At 41.0% G+C, this 24,646-nt stretch overlaps 2 protein-coding genes across 6 annotated transcripts in view; one reads left to right on the top strand and one right to left on the bottom strand.

Moving 5' to 3' along the window:
• Positions 1–18,455, top strand: part of dnm3a (dynamin 3a) — a 44,459-nt gene extending 26,004 nt beyond the window's left edge. For 4 of the 5 annotated variants that reach the window (XM_047151096.2, XM_047151095.2, XM_017455844.3 and 1 more), the window contains 6 exons: positions 839–948; positions 5,812–5,923; positions 7,539–7,703; positions 9,956–10,191; positions 12,220–12,423; positions 17,208–18,455. In XM_047151096.2, the coding sequence (XP_047007052.1) occupies positions 839–948; positions 5,812–5,923; positions 7,539–7,703; positions 9,956–10,191; positions 12,220–12,423; positions 17,208–17,289 (909 nt within the window). In that variant the 3' untranslated portion in view covers positions 17,290–18,455. The remainder of the gene's footprint in view (positions 1–838; positions 949–5,811; positions 5,924–7,538; positions 7,704–9,955; positions 10,192–12,219; positions 12,424–17,207) is intronic. The other variant, XM_017455845.3, reaches the window with a different exon arrangement.
• A 3,861-nt stretch (positions 18,456–22,316) lies between these two features.
• Positions 22,317–24,064, bottom strand: pigc (phosphatidylinositol glycan anchor biosynthesis, class C). The gene is made up of 2 exons (XM_017455847.3): positions 23,730–24,064; positions 22,317–23,542 (listed from the first exon to the last, which is right to left on the bottom strand). The coding sequence occupies exon 2, from the start codon at positions 23,537–23,539 to the stop codon at positions 22,658–22,660; it is 882 nt and encodes a 293-aa protein (XP_017311336.1). The 5' UTR covers positions 23,540–23,542; positions 23,730–24,064; the 3' UTR covers positions 22,317–22,657.
• Between the last annotated feature and the right edge of the window lie 582 nt (positions 24,065–24,646).

The following is a 24,646-nucleotide window of genomic DNA, read 5'->3' as shown; positions in this document are numbered from 1 at the left end:
AGCTCTCTCATCTTCATGTTGGTTTATCCTTTTTAACAACAGATGCAGTCTTCACAGGTGAAACCCAGGGCTCAAACCAAAAGTAGATTTTCCGAGCTATTAATTGTTTAACCAGTCAGTCTAACAGGGCACCCCTGGGCAGCAAGAATCATCCATCAGTCACATGTTCCAATATTTTTTGATCACTTGAAAAAATGCATGGGATCAGACAAAATGTGGAATGTTCTAAGTTGTTTAACACATCTCGAAATTCTGATCTACCATATTCATCGTTTTATCTCAAACCCAAATGTCTTCAATGTATAGCAAAGACGATAGAATCGGCCTTGCCATTCCAATATTTTCAGACGGGACTGTATAGAAGGCTGGCATACTAGAATGACATACGTAGTCTAAATATCCAACCTGCTATTAGGAAAAAAGTACAATGACTGGTAAACATAGGCAAAAATCAGCAACCTCGAGTCAAGCTTGTGATCGAGATAGAAACGCTCACCGTAAGACTTTCTTAAGCAATTACAATAGCACGCTGATATAACCCAGACCACACAGGGTAATGACAGAGGCATTAGCTTAGTTAGTCAACATAGCTGTTTAACGATTTCTGCTTCTGTTTATGCGTCATCTTTTCAAGCTCAAGACGCTTTGCGGTCAGAAATATCAGGTAGGAACTTCAAGTATCCGTGTTTTTGTAAAATGATGGATTTTGCACGGAGCAGCTCTAGAGGCATTGTTATGGTTAAACGGTTTACGGGTCCGCTTGAGCCCAGCTTGAGATGGCCTCCTGTTTCAAAAGCTTCACCCTTGATTCTACCCTGTGTTTGCCCCCACCCCTCAGGAGAAGGAGAAGAAGTACATGCTGCCTCTGGACAACCTGAGAGTGCGCTATGTGGAGAAGACCTTCATGTCCAGCAAACATGTCTTTTCCATCTTTAACATAGAGCAGAGGTCAGTTGTGTACACTCACACACAGACACACAAAGGGGAGGGGTTTATATGTTGAGAGGGTTTGCATTTATGTGGTTGTCAAAAATTATCAGGCGGTAGACTGGGAACTGGAGACACTGCTAGTTACAGACAAACCACACTTTAGTGACTCACAGCTCGGGACTCACACACCGACCAGAGTGTGTGTGTGAGTGTGTGTGCTGCCACTAATAAGAGGTCATGACACTCGCTCACAGCTGCACTTTGATTTATCATCAGGCGGTTATAAAACGGATTCAGATTCATAAGAAAACCAGTAAAACTCGACACACACTTTGACAAACACTCCACCCTATTCCGAAACGGCAAGGGGTATTACTAGTCACCCCGTGCCGTCTCTGCTGCGTGTCTGCGGTCCTCTGCGTGCTGCTATGGTCTCTAGTCTTGCCGGTGGAATTTGTGCTGTGTTCTCCTGGCTGCTCTGCTTGGGAGTTTCCCGGACATTTATTTATTACGCTAGACACAAACTGGGAGCGCAGTAGATTTAGAAGTGATGGTGACACACACACACACACACACACACACACACACACACACACACACACACACGCACGCATGCATATATATATATATATATATATATATATATGCCTGCATATATACATGCACACACACACATGTCAACATTCCCATGACAAATAGATGCAGTACAATTTTTTAATTCACATTAACATGATGGATTTACACTAATGCAAAAGCAATTGCATGCTATACACTTCCTCTCACACACACACACACACACACACACACACACACACACACATCGGCAGTGCTGTAGGACCCACTGACACATTCCTGGCTAGTGTCTATCCCCCTATTTCCCTCTCCCTCTCTCACTCTCTCTGAGATTCTTTCCTAAGAAACACAGCTCCGGTTCTGATCGTGGGTGTGGCCAGGACTAATTAGAGGCTTCATTAGAGGGCTTGCTATGTAAGCAAACGCAAATCCGCTCTGATTAACTTGCATAATCTTTCATAAATGCACGCACACTTGCAAACTGGTTTTGCACTCCATATAAGTTGCACTCTTAGGCGTGTTGCAGATCTCTTCCTTTCTTTCAGCGTATGTTTTTTCCTGAACAGAACATTTCTACTTACCTTGTCAAGGAAGCTGTAATGTACTGCCTAACACACACACACCCACACACACACACACACACACACACACACATGCCACTCTGTCAGGGAAGTCATTTGAGATTTTGGGACACACACTCCATCACAAAAACTCTGAATAGAACATATACATAGTGACTCATAAAGTCACACTCTTTCACACATATATTTCACACACACTCTTTCACTAAGATGCTTTTGAGATAATAACCGTTATGAGAAGGGATGAAAGTGCATGCCAAGTGTGCAGTATCGTCCTCCACCGTTATGCCACTGGTGTAAGAAGGAAGACAGAGGCAGAGTCTGTGTGTGTGTATGTGTTTGTGAGTGATCATTTGGCTCTCACGTGCGATGGCATGTTGCCTGTACGGCTCTGGTCGTGGTCAGAAAAGGCTCAGCTTCAGACAAATCAGCACACTCCGGAAATGGTGCAGAACATTTTCCTTGGCTAATCAAGGATTGTTGTGTTGATTTTGCCCATAGTAACACAGTTTTAGATGCATTGTGAAATTTTGGTACCTCGGACCCATACCGTGTGTCAATACGGCGTGTAACAGTGCACAGCCGTCTCTGTCATGCTCAAACGGTCATGAGAAAACAAGATGTGAAGGCATTTTAAGTGATGCAAGTTAAGTAATAGCCAGTTTCACTATTTGTAATATTACTTGTGCTTGCCAGAACAATAGTTTGTAGCTGAACATCATGAGTTTGTCCACATAATTGCAGAGTATTATATGTACTGACCAGAGAACATGAAGGAAACTCCACTAAACACAATGAGAAAAGGTAAACCTCCACAAAGAGCTCGGGATCAAACGCCATATCGGCGTACCTGCCAATATTCATCCTGTACTCATCCAAGAATGAAAATGTGTATGTGGTGTACATAGCTCCATTAAAATAGGCTCATACATACTTTTACATTAGGTACATGCAACCAAGCAGTCCGTTCGTAATCGGATCGATAGCTCGATCGGATTGAAAAGCCTCAGCCGATCCGATCGAACTCGATCCGAATGATATTTCGAGTGCTTTGAAAGAGGTGCTGTAGATCTGAAATAATCCGGTAAATAGGAAAAAAATTTTCCATGTAAACACTTGAATCCAACTATTTTCTCAAACCAGATTCAGAAATACCTTGCGCACATGCGCAGTGCAGTGGTGTGTATGTTTATTTACGTATTATGTTTGCGCAGAAGTTTTGTTTGGAATATATATACAGTTGCAATCAAAATGATTCAACCCCCATTGCAAATCAGGTTTATTGTCAAAATTTACAGGCTGTCAGCTGTTTGTAATGAACAAATCAAACAAAAGCAATTGAAATAGTTCAACACAACGAATGCTTCAAGTGGTTTCCCCAAATTCAACTGAAAACACAGCTTTAAAATTGTTCAACGCCTTCATGGCAAGTATCTTTAGTACTTAAGAGCGCACCCTTTTGCTGTTATGACCTGCTGCAAACGAGATGCAGAGCTTTTGGCAGCGTTCTTGAGGAATCTTAGCCTGTTCCTCATGTGCAATGGCCTCCAGTTCAGTAATATTCTTGGGTTTGCGAGCGGCAACTGCCTTCTTCAAATCCCACCAGAGATTTTCTGTGGGGTTCAAGTCAGGTGACTGTGATGGCCCTCTAGAATCTTCCAGGACTTCTTCTGCAACCAAGCCTTGGTGGAATTTGAGGTATGCTGCTTGGGATCATTGTCCTGTTGGAAGGTCCAATGAAGCCCAAGCTTCAGCTTCCTCACAGATGGCATTTTCTCCTAGGATTTCCTGATGCTTCAATGAATCCATCTTTCGTTCCACACGCTGCAGGTTTCCAGTGAAAGAGGATGCAAAGCATCCCCAGAGCATCACCGGGCCACTCCAGACATACCGCTGATCCATCATGCTGAAAAGTTCCAGTTTTGTTTCACTGCTCCACAGAACAGAATCCCAAAACTTCTGTGGCTTATGTATATGATTTTGAGCCGACTTTTCTCGTATTTTTTGGTTAGTAGTGGTGTATGGCTTGGAGTTCTGGCATGAAAACCTTCTGCGTTTAGTACGCACGTTACTGTGCTCACTGAAACCTCAGTGTCTGTTGCCACCAAGTCTTTCGGCAGTTCTTTGCAGTCACTCGAGGGTTTTTCACAACCTGCATTCTCAGAAATCTGGTTGTAGCTGTTGATCGCTTCCTCTTTCTGCCCCGTCCAGGTATTTCATGTATTTTCTGTCTCTAGCCAGTTCAGGTATTTCATGTGTTCCAGCTCAAGCACACCTGCTGCAACTAATGAAGCCCTTGATTAGTTACATCAGGTGTGCTTGAGACAACACCTTCTTTTACATATTTGTGCTGTTGTGAGGGATTCTTTTCAGGGGTTGAATAATTTTGGAGAAATAACTGGAGAAATCATAATAAGTTGCGTTTTCAGTTGAATTTGGGGAAACCACTTGAAGCATTCGTTGTGTTGAACTATTTCAATTGCTTTTGTTTGATTTGTTCATTGCAAACAGCTGAAATCCTGTAAATTTTACAGATTGCAACTGTATATACATAATGCACATGTCAACAAATATTTGAATCAGATTGCAATGTTTAGGGTACATATAAAGAGTACTTACAGAATCCGCAATCGGATTGAATTAAATTCGGATCAACGAAAATGGGCGCATGTAAACATACCTACATTGTCTCGGTTTTTTTCACGTCTTACATGTAGATTTAAAACAATTAAAAGGATGAACACATGGAGGGGAGCCAATAGAACAAAAGTGGTGGTGGGAATGGCATACTCTCTCCCCTGTCAATCACAGCAGCACCAGCCAGTCGTTGGGTGTCGTGTATGCGGAAATGGGTGGTTAGCACTTTCCTCCGAGTGTGTTACACTGCCCCGTGCCAGCTTCTCGTGGCTCTGAGGAGGCATGTGTTTGTTTTCGCCCTCCCTGGTTGGTATCTGTTGTATGATAGAAGAGGTAAAAGATGAAAAGTGAGTGGGAATTGCCAGGTGACCAAACTTGGAAGAAAAATGAATTATTATTTTTAGGGAATAAATTTTTTCCTTGTTGTTTTTAACGCATTGTACCTGCTCAAAAAGAGGACACATAACACAAATACATAGATATGCATGGTGAGATGTGTGTGTGTGTGTGTGTGTGTGTGTGTGTGTGCCTGTTGTTAGCTCATGCCCATGCATTGTGTATTTTGTGATACTGTTATGAGGTGCAGCCCAAAACGGACCCATGTTGTGGAGCAGCCTGGCAGCCTCTCGCCCCACAGGCGCAACAAAGCCGAACAACAGGCTGTGCAAACAGGGTGGGGATGGGGGGGTTGTGTTGAGGGTGAGGGTGAGGGTGCACAAAAAGAGGAAGAAACATAGTCATTAGGAGGAATGTGGAACAGATGGAGAGAGCTGGACTCCAGATTACTACCTCTCGGAGTTATGCCGGCAAGAGACAGAGATTTGGGAAGTGACCTCGAGATGGGAAAGGGGTACAGCAAGAGGGCATTCCATATAAATTCAGAGTATTAAGAAAGGATATGAAAATGTGAATGTGAATAAAAGACTAGTATGGGTGTCAGATGGAGCCCTGGAAGATGCCAGTTGTACTGAATGACCTTCTGAGTTGGGGGTTTGTTTGTAAGTGCATATGCTCTCATGACCAGAGTGTGTGTGTGTGTGTGTGTGTGTGTGTGTGCGCGTGTGTATGTATGAACTTGTTGCTGCTATAGGAACGTATATAAGGACTACAGGCATCTGGAGCTCGCCTGTGACACGCAGGAGGAGGCAGAGAGCTGGAAGGCCTCACTGCTGCGTGCTGGAGTCTATCCTGAGAAAACAACAGTAAGACAACAGTATCCATAACCTGTACTGCTGTACAGCACTCACCTGTAGCATATACACTCTGTCCACTGTCTACTGCTCAGGTGGATAGCACCCAAAACATTGGTCTGATGTCCAGTATGTTATACTGCTTTACTCCAGCCGTATAATATCGCCTGTTCTATCTATCCTTGTATATCCGACACATCTACACCTTATACAGTTGAGGTCATAAGTTTGGATCTCAACATCATATAGTCGCTGTTGGAAAGGGAACAAATATGCAGAAGATGCTGGAGAAGTAAAGAATGTGCAGGACCTGGAGGATTTTTCTGAAGAACAGTGGGCGGTTTAACTGCTCAGGACAAACAAGGGACTCATAAACAACTCTCACAAAACATAAACACATCATGTCGTTGATCATCCAGGTGACGACACACAGTGTTAAGAATCGAGCGTGTGTAAAGATTTTAACGGGTTCATTTGCGTAAATTCAGTTATTATTATTATTATGTCTTGTGGACTATATGTAAACATCTGGTATGTGAAATGGCTTATTCAGGGCAGCACTAAATAAAACAACTAAACGCAATTTGTATTTTGAAAAAATTAACAACATTTTGCAGATTCTGCAAGGCGTATGTAAACATCTAACCAGAACTATATGTATATCCACTTCTAACCTGTTTGTCTTCACTTTTAAAGCAGCATGTGACTACCCTCGCTACCGAATCTCTATTGAAAGAGCAGTGCAAAATTTTTATTCTCGCTTGAATCATTTTATATGAACAGTATATGCTGCCGTGTAACTCGAACGTTTCCTTGCGTTATGATTTGGCCGGATCCGGTAAGACTTCGTTCTAGTTTGGGACATAACCTTTTCCCCCAGAGTGTTTCTGAGCATGTGTTTTCTTTCAGAGTCGCTTTTTTTTCCCCCTGAACATTTGTACTTTTTCTGTTCACTTGCTCAGAGTCCTGTCTCTGAGTGTGTGAATATGTCTGTCACCTCTCTGAGATTGTTCAAGTCTAAGAGCAGGTGTCCTGAATGTGACCTCTGTGAACGTGTAGGAGACTTCTAAAGTGTCTGTATATGCGTCCTGTTTGTGAGTGTGCGTCGCTCGCTCTGCCACTTGGTCAGCAGACTTCAGGCTCTCTACCGGCTGCTCCACCATCAGCAGGCCGCCTGCATTCCTCAGCTCTTGTGTCACCGTGTTGAGGAGAGGAGAGGGGAAAGAGGGGCGTTAATGTCTGTTTCTAATCAGCCCCCCTCTCTTTTTTACCCTCGTTCTCCATCTCTCCCTCTCTCTAGTTCTTTCTCTCACTCTTTTTCCTCTGATGTGGTGGAACTTGCTGAGTGATATTAGAGTTCTGTCAGGGTTCCCCATAACTTGTTTTGACATAAGTCTATAGAACAAACCCCCTCCCCAGCCTTGGATGTATTATTTCCTTCTGTTTTCTTCTCTCATTCTTTTATTGTCTCTCTTATACTCTCAAATAACTTTGTGGCTAACGTCTTGTACTCTGATTCTATTTCTTACTCTTCTAACTATGGTTTCTTCATTCTTTCCTTCTTTCCCACATTTATCTCTGTCTCTCTCTCTCTCTCTCTCTCTCTCTCTCTCTCTGTCTCTCTCAGGCGGATGGTGAAAGCTCAGTGCTGGATGAGAACTTATCCATGGACCCACAGCTGGAGAGGCAAGTGGAGACCATCCGCAACCTGGTGGACTCGTACATGAGCATCGTCTACAAGTGCATCCGAGACCTGATTCCCAAAACCATCATGCACTTGATGATCAACAACGTCAGTGATATTATGTGTTATGCGTTTCCTCTCTCAACCTCAAATAATAAAGTGTTATGTTCTTAAATTATTTGGAAGGTCTAGTCACTAAATGAACTCGACAGTTCATATCATAGTCACTGAACATTTTTTTTTCCTCATTGGTTAACGGCTGTCCAGTCAGAACAGTTCTAAATCAATGCTTCTGATACTGTGTAAGCATGTTGTAACTATGACGACCGTAAATAATAACTAGGCGTTTGTTTACCATCCAAACTATGTACAGTCCCCTCGAACAGCAAGACCAGTCCTGTTGTTTTCGCTATACATTGAAGATATTTGGGTTCGGGATCAGAAGGTGAATATGAGACGATAGATCAGAATTTCAGCTTTCATTTCCTCATATTTACATCTAGACGTGTTAAACAACTTAGAACATGGCAGCTTTTGTTTGAACCCACCCATTTTTTCAAGGAACATGTGACTGATGGTGTTTCCTGTTCACCAGGAAGCACCCTGTTAGATGCCTGTCATATTCCCTGTTAGATTGTTTAAAGAATTAATAGCTCTGAACGTCTACTCTTTGCTTGAGCCCTAGGTTTTGGCTGTGAAAACGGCATTTGTTGTTAATAAGGATAAACCGACAGAAAGACCAGAGAGCTGTCTGTGGGAGAAAAGCAAGCCATTTTGAAGCTGAGAAAAGAGGAAAAATCTATCAGAGCCAATCAGTTTAGGCGGTCTGCCACCAAAGTTGCCATGTTCTAAGTTCTAGATGTAAATATGATGAAATGAAAGCTGAAATTGTGATCTATCGTCTCATATTCACCTTTAGATCTCAAACCCTTCAGTGCATAGCAAAATCAATAGAGTGGCCCTTGCCTTTCCAGTACTTTCAGAGAGGACTGTATATTGTTCATATTGGTCATTATGGGCTTAATTGTGCTCACTGATAGTCGAGTGTTGATTATTTAGCTTTATTTTGGTTTTAAATTTTTTTTTGATTATCAATTAATGTGTTAGTTACTTACATATGATGTATTAATGATAAAGTAAATATTTTGTTCATGTTAACAGCTTTAGGTTTTTTTTTCCTCAGCACCTTCTACTCACTGAAGGTCAATGTCATGTCACAAACATAAGTTATGTCAACATATCAAACATTCACTCAAATGTTCTGTATGCCGCATTATTCATCAACACATTTCAACCTCTACCACTATGTAATTTGAATAAGATTATCATTTATTATTTGTCATCTATTTGTAAAAAATCATTTTTGAACATTGCCTAGGAGGTGCGGTGGCTTAGTGGTTAGCACGTTTGCTTCGCAACTCCAGGGTTTGGGGTTACAAAATTTTCCAAAATGTCCGTTCACAAAATATGATTAGACTGATGACCGGCACAGTCTGGCTTGCAAGTCACATGGTAGCGCGGTACATTCACGCAGGTATTTTTAGGCTGTAACTTCTTTAGGTTTCTGACTTTCTGCATTTTGAAAATAACTGAACAGGTCCACAGTTCCAGGTATTGTATATATTGAAATTGATATGGTATCTGGGTGTTATTGTATTTGGATGTTAGCAGCTGATTGAGTGGTTTAAAGTGAAGTGATGTGACGTAAGTGATGAAAGGTCAATTGTCTGAAGTAGTTTTTCTTTAATAGCTTCCTTCCTGTCATACAAAGAGGGTTACTAACACCTCCACGGTCAGGAACCCAGAAGACCCATTTCCATCACTATCTACAATTTTTCCCCCCAATCCATCCATCATCATTTCAGTCTCGTTAGTATGATAGCTCAAGAACGAATGGTTGAATGTTTGTAGGATTATATAGAATTATCATTGTAATCAGTGGAATTGATCCAAAGAGGGTCAAGGTCATAACAAGGTCAGATGTCTGAAATGATTTTTTTTTTTTTTTTTACAATAGCTTCCTTCACATTTGAAGTATAATTTAAGGGTAATTCTGGAAGACGTCTGGAAGTTAGTAACAGGGCGCACGGTGGCTTAGTGGTTAGCACGTTCACCTCACACCACCGGGTGTACCCTGCCTTGTGGTCCATGCTCCCTGGGATAGGCTCCAGGTTCCCCGTGACCCTGTAGGATAAGCGGTATAGAAAATAGTTGGATGAAATTAGTAACTAGAAGGATTAGACTTGTTGGCAGTGGAGGCATTCCCATCAACGCCATTTCCTTCCTTTATTTTCTCTCCCTTTTCACTTTTCTGTTTTCCCATTATCCCTCTGACTTTTTTCTCTCTTTTTCCCCCACAGGTGAAAGAGTTTATCCACTCAGAGCTGCTGGCTCAGCTCTACTCTTCAGGAGACCATTCGGGTTTGATGAACGAGTCTCCAGAGCAGGCTGTGCACAGAGAGCACGTGTTGCGGACTCACTCAGCCCTGAAAGAGGCGTTGTCCATTCTCAGCGAGATCTCCACCTCTACCCTGTCCACCTTGCTCTCAGCCCCTGTAGACGGTCCCAAGCTACAATCCAGCATCATTAACCGCAGGTAGGATACAGTCCGGGAGTCAGTACATTTTGACGTAGTTGTTTAAGTCATATCGTGGTAGATTAAAGTCTAGATGAAATGGCCGGTCTGGATTATTGCCGTCAGTCAGAGGATGGATAAGGTAGGTATAAATTAATAAGGAATAATAAATACCTAAATAAAGGGTTTTATGAATGTAAAGTTCAATAAACTACAAAGAACACCAGCAGGAAGCTTCTCTTTGGGTTTATTGCTGTAAAAGTCAAATGCAGTTACACGCAGTGCCAGTTGTGTTTTTCAGTCCCTCCAGGATTTCGCGATCGCAGAAATGAACGCAAAATCAAGGAAACGCCGCAATATTCTGTGGAGCTTGCAATTTTTCTAAATTACTGCAGATTTTCCACAGATTCGGGCCAAGATGCGTCATGTGATGTCATCACAATGCGCATTCAGCGAAAGCCCTCATTGATTCACGTGGTTCGACATGTAGTAGAGCTAAAAGGTCTCATTTACCAACAAACATCACTATGAAAAAAAAACGCAAGACAATTTAGTGCAGTTGCAATTTCACCAATTCAAGTAGTTTTCCACACACACACACACACAAAAAAAGTTGCATTGCAAATTTTGAAAATCCAAATCAAACATGTTTTTGGCCTCAACAATCACATAAAAACTCCATGGAATCCTGTACAGACATGTCTACAAAAATACAGCATTAGCAGACAGAAAAAAAGGAGAATCTATACAAATCCCTGACAAGACTAGAGTTAAATCATACAAAAGCATGGCAAGGGATATGGGAAAACAGGAAAACACATAATTAATAATGTTGCCTGTAGAAAAGCGAAACAAGAGATGCTGAAACCTTCTGAAAGTATTGGAACGGCAAGGACGATTCAGCTGTTGTGCTATACACCAAAGATATTTAGGTTTGAGATTTCAGCTTTTATTTCATGGTATTTACATCTAGACGTGTTAAACAACATAAAACATAGAACCTTTTGTATTGGACCACCCAATTTTTAGGTGAGCAAAAGTATAGGAACAGATCAGTCTTGAAATAAATGAAAGTAAAAAGCACTTAATATTTGGTTTCATATCCCTTGCTTGCAATAACTGCATCAAGTCTGTGACTCGCTGACATCACTGAATTGTTGGTTTCTTCTTTGGTAATGCTTTTCCAGGTTTTTGCTGCAGCGTCTTTCAGTTGTTGTTTGATTCAGGGAATGTTTCTTCTTCAGGGGGTGAAATGCTGCTCAACTACGTGAAGATCTGGTGATTGGCTTGGCCTATCTAAAACCTTCCACTTTTCCCCCCTGATGAAGTCCTTTGTTGAGTTGGCAGTGAGTTTTGGATCATTGTCTTACTACGTGATGAAGTTCCTCCCAATTCATTTGGATGCATTTCTCTGTAAACCGGCAGACAGGATGTTCCTGTAAACTTCTGAATGCATTCTGCTGCTACCATCATGAGTTACATCATCAGTAAATATTATTGAGACTGTTCCAGAAGCATCCATGCAAGCCCAATCCATGACACTACCACCACCATGTTTCACAGATGAGCTTGTATGTTTTGGATCATGAGCAGATCCTTTCTGTCTCCACATTTTGTCCTTTCCATCACTTTTGTGGTTCATGTCTGTATTTCTTTACAAATTCCAATCTGGCTTTCTGATTTCTGGCTTGCTTTTTCTTACTGCTGATGAGGGATTTGCATCTTGTGGTGTAGCCTCTATATTTCTTCTCTCGAAGTCTTTTTCCAATGGTGGACTGCGACACAAAATGTGCTATGTCGTTTAACACATCTACACATAAATACCAGGAAATCAAAGCTGGAATTCTAAACTCTACTCTAAATTCAAAAATTCATCTTATGATCTCAAACCCAAATGTCCTCAGTCTACAGCAAAAACAAATGAACTGGCCTTGCCATTCTAATAGTTTCGGAGGCGACTGTAAATTGAAAAAGACATTACAGACATCTTTTAGGCAAAACCTTCTAAGCAATTCATTTCAAACCTTCTTCCTCATTTCTCTTACTCAGATCTCCATCAATCCTCTATGCTCCTAAGAAGACTTTGTCTTGTCCTGGTGCTCCGACTCGTGCTCCTGCTCCTCCTGCCCCTCCTGCTACTCCTGTTCTTCTTCTCCCATCTCGTTCTGCTCCTTCTGTCCCCAAAGGCCTGAAGAAGAAAGACTCCACTCAGACACTGACACGCCCCAACCGATCAGCTCCCAGCATTCCCAGGTAATGAATTACTGAGCACTCAAATCATTCATGCTTTCTGCATCAGGAAGGTCTAAGCTCTGGAGGAATCCTACAGGACAGGACTTGTACTTTATTTCTTTAAATCTCTATTTAAATGTGTTAATGTATCTAAATGTATCAGAAATAAAAACATAAGTTTTGATTGCATAAGTATTCACCCCCAGTGCTGCTAAACCCTTCAATTAGTTCTCATGTAAGGAGATGGATACAGCGTCAAGTAGTTCAATCACTAATGAAGAATTACCTATCATTGGCACATTTTTTTAATAGCTGAGTTTTTGCTCTATTTTGCCCCCTAGTGGAATAACAGAGGCTAGGAAAGGAGTGTCCCTAGTCACACCTACACCCTGAGAGAAAAAGGGTTAAAAAAAAAAAAAAAAAAGAGTTTATTTGGATTATTTTTTAATAGTTCTAGTTTACCAAAGAGGTTCTACTTGGAACATTTTGCAAAAGAAAAAATCCTCTGCTGTAGGGTTCTACATTGAACCTTAAGGTGCAAGCATCAACTGGCAGATTGCGAGCCTAGCAAAGTATTTCAGCAGATTGAACTGAGCACTTGAGAAATACTTCAGCAGAACCAATTAGCGTATGAAAATGGCCATAGTTAAGCAATTCTAGTTTTTTTGAAACATAAACCATCAAGACTTGTGTCGCAGATGCTCTGCTGTGTCTTATCGCATCACAAGCGTTTGCGTCAGATATTTAGCCGAAGACAGTTCGTCATGAACGGGAAGAATTTCATAGATTTATTTAATGTTTTTGATGTCTCTGGCCTGATGTCATAATGATATCACGACATGGCTTGTTTAAAAATGAAAAAAAAATGAAGCAATGAAAACAGATTGTTCAAAGACGAGAAGGATGTGTTTACTGTTCAGACTCTAGCGTGAGCCAAAAGTTACCATGTTGAAGCACCACTGCAAAACAAAACCATGTATTTATGGGGCGGGGGACACCCTGAACGGGGTGCCAACCCATCACAGGGCACAATCACATCCATTCACACACTTACACTTAATTTAGACATGCCAGTCAGCCTACAACACATGTCTTTGGACTGGGGGAGGAAACCGGAATACCCAGAGGGTATTCCCCCAAAGGAAGGGGAGAGCATGCAAGCTCCACTCACACAGGGCGGAGGCGGGAATTCAAGCCCCCAACCCTGGAGGTGCAAGGCAAACGTGCTAACCACTTAGCCACCATGACCCCCTTATTTATAGCCATGAACTAATATGTAATGGTTAAGCATTAAAAGGTAAGTACTGTCACCATTCAGTCGTGTCAGTCACTTATCCAGACTTTCATAGGCAAAGAATTTGATGCAGCTGGACTTGCACAAATTGAGTGTATTCTGTAGTCCACTTGATTTGGAATGATAGTTAAAATGTTACTCAGAACAGGTATTTGGTTATGGTTCCTACTCCCAGCTTTAAAACATGGTCAGAAATCATGTCTACACCAAGCACATGTTCTGGAACTTTGCATACTCACTTTTTATTCCCATCTGCGGTCTGAACTCATATCCATCAGCTATGACAGATAGCTCATGGGGATTTGTTTGTGTTTTTTCAGAACCAGCTTTAGTCATCGGCACAAGTACTTCATCCCTCTGCAGTACACCTAAATAAACTAATCAAGGTCTGACAGGAGCGTACACCATAACCTTTAGGGCCCCATGACTAAACCCTGGCAGATTGCCCCCCCCCGTACGATATACAGTGTCTAGTGCATTCTACAAAGCACGAGCTACCGACTTGTACTGCCTCTAAACTTCCTGGATGTGCGTGCACAAGAACTAGCTTCAGAATTCAGTCATATTTAATGTCCGTGCCAAACAGTCGAATGCAAATCGCCTCACAGACGACCTGTTTCCTTTATGTTCTGAGAAAAGCATGTGAATAGCATGCTGTTTCTTGGATGGACGTTCAGTGTTATGCTCAAAGGACTCTGCAGCAAGAGTGAAATACGAGGCTACCTATCTGCACGTCTAAAAATTTCTACCGTACCAGTTAATGTTCCCATAACTATAACACTGGCTCGGAGACACTGTTGGCTCCATGTAACAGATTTATGACTAGAAAACTGTTTATGCTCATAAATCAAAAAGGAAAAAAAAAAAAAAGCAAACAAAAGAAAACACACATGCACATGCACACACACAGAGGTTTGTCTTAGTATCCTTGTCAGGACCTTCCATTGACAATTTACTACTCTTAACCTCAGTAACAGGAAAGGAAAAATTTGGGCTCTTATAGGTTTTGTTTAAAAAAAAACTCACGGGGATGAGCCAAATGTCCCCACAAGGTCGAAACTGTGAGATATTCCTGTCGTTTGGTCCTCATGAACATATAAAAACATGCCCCCACACACACACACGAATTAAGATGCCGGCACAGTGAGGACAGAGGTTACTTGAGCTGGGTGGGGGTCTACTGGAAAATGTGTTTTTCATATTTCTGTCTTTTTTTTGTCTTTTTTTTTTTTTCCCCCAACATTCAGTACAGACTGCCTCCATCCCCTTCCCCCTCTCATTCGTTGGATGGCGGACCAAGCTGTAAATAAACAATTCTCATATTTCATATAGTTATTGAACTGTTTTTTGGGGGTTTTGGAAGTGTTTTGCGATTAGTTAATAAGCCAGTAAAGCTGTGTACTCGGGGTTTGTTAGAGCATTCTGTAAGAAGCGAAAGGGTTATTTGCCGTGTCCTACAAGGCCGTGATGTCTGCCGTGCAGTTTTGGTGTCGCTGGGCTAAATCTTTCTCACCATTCTGCTACACCGTTTCCATTCTTTAGTTTCTTCTCTTTTATCGAGTTTTCACTTTGGCTGTCCTCTCATTTGCTTTCTGCCTCATTACCTCTAAGCACCGAAAAGAGTCATTGTTGGACCTCCACCCTTTTTTTTTTTTTCGACTGCTTTCTCTCAGCCACCCAAATCCCCCTTTTCTCTCTCACTCACTTCTCACTTTTTCCTCACTCCATCATACATTCCAGCTCTCGAGCGTCTCTCTCTCTTACCCCCACCCTTATATGCCCTTATTTTGCTCTCTTAATTTCTTTTGCAGTACTAGTGTATATACAGATTGCACGCTCTCTGCAGTGCGGCTTCTCTCATTTGGCTCCTCGATGCTCTAACGCTCGATGATCTTTATAATGGCATTCTCAGTCAAGATCCTGAGCCAGTGATCTTCACAAGAATGATCATTGAGCTGAGCTAATATAAGCACTCTTGCATGGTTATAAGGTGAGTTCATATGCACTGACTCAGATCTGATTTTGCAGTTACAATCAAACAAAAGATCACCAAATAATTACTTCATTTATTTATTTATTTTTTTTGTAACCATAAAGTTAAAACTTTAATCGTGCTCATTCTCAAGCTCCTGTTAAGAGAATGAGCACTATTTGGCTATATAGTATACAGTTCTCGAAGCGAAATGATTTATCATCACGTTTCACCCAGATGAGATTGGGTTCCCTTTTGAATCTGGCTCAAGGTTTCTTCCTCCTGTCCTGTCAGGGAGTTTTCCTCGACTAGCTTGCTCATTAGGGATCAATTATATACTTGAATTGAATTGAGGAGATACTGTATTATTGTGTACTTGTGTTATCTCTCCCTCCAGAAGAACATTCTGGTATTTCCAGGCTGTTCAGTCTGTTTGGCCATTTTCAGCCGTGTTTTGCTTTTCTTTTCAATCATCTCCATCTTTTCTCTCGATTGTCCAGGGCTCGCCGCAGATCGGGAAAAATAAAAGCCTCTCTCTCTCTCTCTCTCTCTCTCTCTCTCTCTCCTCATTCCCATCTCAAAAAAACATCTCCCTCTGCCAGCTCCATTAGAGAGCGAGATTCCTGAACCTCCACAGGGATCTTTCCTGGATTTGCAGTGCAGGAACACTACACACACACACACACACACACACACACACACACACACACACACACAGAGACGCGCACACACAGAGACGCGCACACACAGAGGTTCTCTCTCACACTCACTGACAGCCCACATTGCCTTAGGCATTTATGGCAGTTCATGCCAGTTTGGTGTCACAGCCCTGCCTGAGGTATTATTAAGGGATAGCAGTATTATTCCAACAAACCTTTTTTTCCACTCAGTTCTTCAAAAAGCACCCTCAGAAGGAAAGAATTGAGAAACGGCAAATATATTAGATTTGTAGTTGAATTATGTTTATTTCCCTTCAGAAGATGAGGATTCTCAGTGGATAGATTTGTCATCAGCAACAGTACATTCATTTTGCCTAACTAGTCCGAAGCTAGTGTCTAATACTACAATGCGAATCTGATGATGTTATCTCTAACGTATTAGATGTTCAGTCACGGGTCTGTGGGATCTGGCATTCATTTATAGATTACCCTTATGTAAATAATGAAGGGGTTAAAGTTATTGCGGTCGTTAAACAGAGCTACAGTATGATCTTCTCGTCAGTGAAGAGTGTTTAAGAGTAAATTCTGCAGATGTTTTAAGCTATCCTTTTTGTAAAACAAATTTAATTCAAGCAAAAACACATGCAGAGACATAAGCGAGAATGCCTGAATGTTTGTGCAAGATTGGGAGTTTTCTGAAATGACCACGAACACGACTGACAGGCAAATGGAGACGCCTCCTCGTCCTGATTGGTCAGCGCCCGGAGAATGTGTTTTGTTGCAAAACTCCACAATGTGAGAAGAGCTACTATTACACAAACGTTGTAAGCTGACCCCAATATCGATGATTTCTGAAGCTCTGTTTGTGTGTGCGTTTCAGGAGACAGCCACCAGCAGTGCCTTCCCAAAAGCCGCACGAGCATGAGAGACTCCCAAATACAAAAGGGACAAGGACTCAGTGAGAACTCTATCACTTCTGCCAAAAACGTACTAAGTGGTCGGCCCAAATTCTTCTGAAGTCTACCACATCTAATGCCACACCCTTACTCTTAAACATGGTTCTTGATGAGCTGAGATGAACTACAGTTTGAGGTCATGAGTTTACTTTTTTTTTTTAAATCAATAAGAGAGGTAATAAAAATAGTATTTTTTAAGTTTAGTACTGGCCTGAATAATCTCTTTCACATAACAGATGTTTGCAGTATATATAATCCACAAGACACAATAATAACTGAATTTACACAAATGAACCAGTTCAAAAGTTTACACACGCTCAATTCTTAATACTGTGTGTCGTTACCTTTACAATAACGATTTACACCGATCTTTCTGTTCAAAAGTTTACACCCCCCTGACTCTTAATGTATCGTGTTGCCTTCTTGAGCATCAGTGAATGTTTGCACCTTTTGTAATAGTCGTGTACGAGTCCCTCAGTCGTCCTCGCTGTTGGAAAGGGGTCAAATATGCAGAAGATGCTGGAGAAGTAAGCGATGTGCAGGACCTGGAGGATTTTTCTGAAGAAAAGTGGGCGGTTTAACTGCTCAGGACAAACAAGGGACTCATGAACAACTCTCACAAAACATAAACACATCATGTCGTTGATCCTCCAGGTAACGACACACAGTATTAAGAATCGAGCGTGTGTAAACTTTAGAACGGGTTCATTTGTGTAAATTCAGTTATTATTGTGTCTTGTGGACTATATGTAAACATCTGTTATGTGAAATAGCGTATTCAGGGCAGAAATAAATAAAACACAACAAAATCATCCCTCTTTTTTATTTATTTTAATTTTATTTTAATTATTAACATTTTGCAGATTCAGCGACGCGTATGCAAATTTATGACCTCAACTGTACAAATGAACTCTAATCAGGCGAGTGAATGTGATTGGTGAGCAATATTCTGCAGTATGTTTTATTCACTATGTTGTTTATTCTACACAGTCAGGCTTACTGAAGCCTGCCCCTGCCTCTTGTGCATAAAAGTCTTCATCTGTTCGCTTTATGTGTTGAATATACTGTTGTGCGCATGTGTTTGGGAGAGAATGTGTGAGAGTGTATGTTTAAAGTGCTCAGTTTTGTAAATAACGCCAGAGCTTATTAAAAAGGAACATGTTATACATGTACATTAAGTCGATTTTCATTCTACCAAAAAGAAAGGTTCAGAAAGTTTCGTTTCACATCTTCAGTAACTGCTTGATCCTGGTCAGGGTTGCGGTGGATCTGGAGTCCGTTCTATTAACGCTCACCAGAAGGCAGATGAGATGCCATTCTGGCGCAGGACATCACGCACCTGAGTGAACACATGACCCTGGAGTTGTGAGGTGGCAACCGACACGCTGAACCAACAACGAAACTGTGCCACCCAGAATCATTTCTCTCTGATGAAAGGTAACACTGTTTATCATCCCTGACAATTAAGCTGGGGAGACTGGCACTGTCTTTTCTTTGATCTCCATCTGACCGTCTGATGTGACACTGCTGGAATCAGGGTGTGAAATGGTATGAAGTGTATGTGTCTTGTTGCTGTTTATAACCACCACACACACCACACCACACAGACCTGAAGGTAGCACTGACCTCTAGGGGCTGTATAACTACTTTGCACCTACTATGGACAAAACGAGGACGATCAAACCACTCGAAAATCACTCCTGATAAAGAGAACAATAATATAAAGATAAAAAACTTTATATAAGAATGAAATTACCCCCTCCCCATCATCACCCCGCCAACCACCACGCCCGATTTCCTCCCTAATTTAGTCTATCATACAGCAGCTATCACATGCTTCCTCCAATACACCTGAAGCCAGCCATCCACGTTTTCAAACTGCTACTCATGCTGCATCACAAGGCTTTGTAACACACTCGGAAGAAAGCGCTGTCCATGCATGAGCTCACTGAGACCCATGATATGGCTACCTCTCTGTGCACACCATAATGACCTCTGGTGTTTACTGCCAAAAAAAGCTCTATTTTGGTTTCATCTGACCATAGAACCCGATCCCATTTGAAGTTCCAGTAGTGTCTGGCAAGCTGAACACGCTCGAGTTTGTTTTTGGATGGGAGTAGAGGCTTTTTTCTTGAAACCCTTCCAAACAACTTGTGGTGATGTAGGTGACTTCAGATTGTAGGTTTGGAGACTTTCTGATCTCAAGACACAACTAACTTCTGCGATTCTACAGCTGTGATCCTTGGAGATTTTTTGGTCACTCAAACCATCCTCTTCACCATGTGTTGAGACAGTATAGACACACATCCAATTCCAGATTGATTCATAACATTTCCAGTTGACTGGAACTTCTTAATTATTGCCCTGATGGTGGAAATGGGCATTTTCAATGCTTGTGCTATTTTCTTATAGCCACTTCCCATTTTGTGAAGCTCAACAACCTTTTGCTGCACATCACAGCTATATTCCTTGGTCTTACCCATTTTTATGAATGATTAAAGCAATTTGGATTATGTACTACCTCATATTTATACCCCTGTGAAACAGGAAGTCATGGTTGAACAATTTCCTGTTCGTAGTCACCCAGGTGTACAATTTTTTAAAAAAATATCAATAGGAATATCATTCAAATATATTTTTCTCCTATGAATTCAATAATTGTGTGCCAATAATTGTTGCACACCTATGTTTAACAAACATATATATATAAACCTGTGTTTTGTTTGCAATTGTTTGATATCCATGAAAGCAGTATTTTGTGAATTTTTTTTTTAACATAAGATCAAAAGGTTAAACAATGAAGACATTTTTTCACAGCCTTCTTTGCTCATATATATATACCTGTTCAACTGACCTTGCTATCTTTTACTTATGATAAGTGCATTTTATCGGAGCGATTTGATGCTAATAAAAAGGCCGTGGTTAATGAGATGATTGACAGTTTTGGGATGAGCTGAAATGACAGTCCAGTCTCATTAACACACGAGCTGTATAACACACACCTGAAGCTCTTACTGAGACTACAGCCCAGTCAGCTTCATTTGCCATCGTTGCATCACAGATTTGCATTGTAAATGCAGTGAAAAGCCCAGTCTTGTTCTGACCATCAGCAGAGAATTTTGTTTTTTGTTTGTTGGTTTATTTGTTTTTCCAGTATGTGTCTCATTTAGATTCTTGAACTAGCTCATTAACTAACTTGCTAGCTCTTAGAAAACATTAGCAAACTGAAACAACTTGACCGGATGAAAAATGACCTCTCTAGCTAGATGGCATAATATTCTTTTGGTTTGGATATTAAAATTGCCCAGATCACATCATATATAAATTATATGAACATATAATTAGAATTATACATTATTTCACATATAAATTACATGAAATAAATTAAATGAACATTCTGTCCATTTGGGTAGCTAGGTTAGTGAGCCATTACCTTTTTACTGCATGGTGTTGCCATGTGGCAACAAATAATTTTTCTTTCATTTTCTGCTAGGTAATAATACAAAACTATTACTTTTCCTATGTAACTGGAAAAAAGGGGGCTTTTAGCCTTGACATAACAATTTCCTTATCTGCAGTCACATGGCATGGTGGTCATCGCAGGGCTCTCAAAGTTTTATAAATGTTTCAATATTTAGGCAAAAGTAAGGAAAAAATTGAAACACTGAGATAAGTTAACATTTATTTGTAGTCATTTAAACAAGTTTATATATTTTGAGTATTCTGTTAGATGGTTAAATGTATTGTGTATATGGCAACAACATGCGATTATGGAACTGTGGTATGTGCAATCCTGAACTGAAACAGGCCTACATAGTATATTTACATTTATTTCCACATTGAAGTAATCAAAACACATCAAAGTAAGAATATATATATATATATATATATATATATATATATATATATATATATATATATATATATATATATATATACACACACACACACACACACACACACTGTTGTAATTTCAAAGATTTTGTAATTGGACCTTATTTTCTACCATACTTCACCCAAAACATGTTTGGATAAAATTAGTGTATGTCGTTTCATTGAGTAACTCCATCCACATACTTTTTACGACTGTAATGCCTTTCTAGAAGATATAACTTTTACATGCTTACTAGGTGGCAAAATAAAAATAAAAAAAACACCTCTGCAATCTACAGTCTGGAAAATGCAGTCATTGGAATTGTAGTCTCATACATTTTGTGTTATTTTTTACTATATGATACGTTCCACCACTGCACACCACCCATCCCTAATTCAAGTAATAAAACTTTTCCACATTTTTGTATATATTTTTATTACTTGAACTAATTTAAGTAATAAAAATCCATAAAAACATTTGTTTAATGTAAATGTGATAAATTATGCAGTAGAGGGTTAAAGGTACAGAACGATTAGATAACGTCAGCTAGCTCGTAAACGGTAGCTCAGTCGGTCTAAGCTCTAAAATCTTTCCAATACTCACCTGAAGCTCTTACTGGGAGTACAGGCCATGGTGGTTTTCAGTTCAAACTAATTTAGGCTTCAAAAGCACACAGTGGGTGTGAATGACACCGTTGTCTGTTCATATATACTGTACAGTCATTGTCTGGTATACTGTATATGGCAAAGCTGTCCACTGAGTAAATAAGTGTATATTCATGTGGGGTTTTTTTTTTTCCATCTCTCCATCAGAACATAGGAACTAGGTGTGGTTTCTCAGGCTAGAGCCATCACAGTCAATGTAATGCTCGGACCCAAAGACTATCATCTCTCTTCATACTAACAGCACTCCTCTACCAAACCTGCTGTCTTTTCTTTTATCCCTCCATCATCGCAGCACAGGCAGCTCTTCACTTTGGTACCTGACGTTTTCAAGCTAGACCCAGCCAATGGTTACAGCCTTCATTCCTACGTGCTTCCTAAACGATTTCTCAAATTATTCAGGTAGAAAAATCTTCGTCTCTACATAAATTCTCAATCTCAACATCATGTTCATGTTCTTTTGGATGTATGGTTAAAAGATTCACTTTGTTGGGACCTTGAATATATCATCTTTATTACACGTACAATAAATAAAACATTTATTAACATATTATTAATCATATTTCAGAGTAGCTTTTTAATAACACATTTTAAGAAATACTGCTCCAGTTATCGGTTGCGCCTTGTGTTACTTATTTAGAACTTTAGTGAATAATAAGCGAATAGTTGTTTCGTAAAACGAGCAGTCCGTCCCTAAAATAGTGCTTAACCTGAGATTTCATGTAAAAGTGCTAAACATACAACACGAGCAGCCCATTTTGCATCAGTGCCCAAAACAGGCAGTGTAGAATTTAAAGACCAGACATATGGAAGATATCCTGTGACATCCACATTCACATCAACTCAGAAAGCGGGACAGGTCATCGCTGATCTCAGCCTCGTCCCACGGCCCGTGGATGTTGTCTTTGTGCCTCTGTAGACGCACCAGCAGCAGCGGACACACCAACGTTAGTATTACTAGAGCTAGAAACAAGAGAAGAGCTCCAGCGGGCCACAAAGTACCAACACCAACAACTCCACACACGCACACCATCCCGGCCGCCCAGGGGAAAGTCCACTCAGCCGTGTGTCTCAGTCGCTGCAGCAGACACGGCCAGAGTGCGAAGACGAGCAGGGCGCAGCTCAGCATAGCGAAGGTGTGCAGGGTCCCGGGCAGGCGCGATGCCAAGCACACAGAGGCGAAGAGCGCAGCGTTGAGCGAAAGGCTGCCTGGCAGGCTCGGCTGTGTGTAGGGGAAAGACGCCAAGTGTGCGATAAGCATGCCGGCGGACATGGCGTACACCGTATCCGTGCTCACAGACTCGGTCAACGTCTTGAGCACTGGCGAGAAACCGAAGGTAAAGGCCATGAACACAGCAGCGCTCTGCAGGTCGGCGCAGCGTGTCCGTTCTCGGTCGATCCCTCCTCCCAGAGCCTCATAGAGCGTGTAGCCCAGCACCGAGCATCCCAGGCCTGTCCAAAGCAGCGTCAAAGGACCCACATTTCCCTGCTCCATGTAGGACCACAGCGTGAGGAACAGGGCCACGCACGAGAGCTGCTGAGAGACCAGCCCGGTTTCTCGAACTACTGCCCAGTAGCTGTACCGACGCACTCTGATGTTGCGTCGAAGCTCCTCTAGGAAGCGGCGGTCCACGTAGTTGTCAGGGAACGGCTGGCGCTCATACAGCACTTTACGCCAAGGCACAGCTGGAGAAGCACCTGCATCACTGTCTGCGCCCATTACCTGCAAATGACACGTGGTACAGAGCAAAGCCTTAGACTATGGCTGAATCGCAGATTATACAGTGTTATTGTATGAGTTACAGATTCCACAGTGCACTGGATTTGCATTAAAGAGCCATTTGGGTAAAAAGTTCTGATAGGCAGGAACAGATACAGGAAGTGTTCCTGTTAGTGAGTGTTGTCTCTACCTCTGCGCTGGGTTAATGAAGATTTACAGTGTAAATTTCGCCATGTTCACCGGAATCCTGGATGAGGAAAAAAAGGATGACGGGTAAAGCAGGTTTTATATCTGCTTCTCGCTTTTCATACCAACGACTTCGGCTTCATAACGTGACTTCCAGGCTCACTTCCACAAGACAGCCTGGAAATACACCATTTAAAATTGTAAATAAAACCGCCAACGAGCCATTAATTCGTTAAACACGTTACAAGAAGCGCTAAATCTTTTACACGACCAACTCCAATTCCTCCATCGCTGATTACACATCGCCTATAGGAATTCCCGGAAGTGACGCCTGTTGAAAACAGGAAGCGCGCGCACGTGCAATTGTGCCCCCTGCTGAAAGAGGAAAGCATGAGCTGTTGTCTGGGTGGAGGAAGATAATATTAATGTATTAAACTAAAGCTTACTGAAATAAACTTTCTATAGGATTTAGACTGGGGAAATATTGCTCAAGGTGTGCCTTACTGTCAATATATTGGACATTGTGAATATTTAAAACTAGATAGCAACACAAATATTGATCTTTTTCAACGTATGCAGCAAAATGTGATGCATACTGCATATAAATAATTAATTAGATTTTTTTATGTTTGTACCTTTACACTTTTTGAGATAGTTTCTCGTGCTTGTCAACACATCTCAAAAAAGTTCGGAAGGGGGCAACAAAAGGCTGGAATAATAAGTATTACTAAAAAGAAACAGCGTATTTTTTTCTATAATTTTTTAAAATAAAAATTTCACTTCCTCCTTGCATATATATATATATATATATATATATATATATATATATATATATATATATATATATATATATATATATATATATATAAACTCTTTATACACCAATAAATAGATGGTTTTGAAAGAGTACAAAAAAAATAA

This window comes from Ictalurus punctatus, chromosome 25 (assembly GCF_001660625.3).
Source record: "Ictalurus punctatus breed USDA103 chromosome 25, Coco_2.0, whole genome shotgun sequence".
Lineage (NCBI taxonomy): Eukaryota > Metazoa > Chordata > Actinopteri > Siluriformes > Ictaluridae > Ictalurus > Ictalurus punctatus.
Note: the sequence above shows the minus strand (reverse complement) of the source record. Positions and strands in the feature narration are given on the sequence as shown.

What these genes read in the sequence shown, in the direction of transcription:
- pigc (XM_017455847.3), bottom strand. Translation starts at nt 23,539, where the DNA reads ATGGGCGCAGACAGTGATGCAGGTGCTTCTCCAGCTGTGCCTTGGCGT.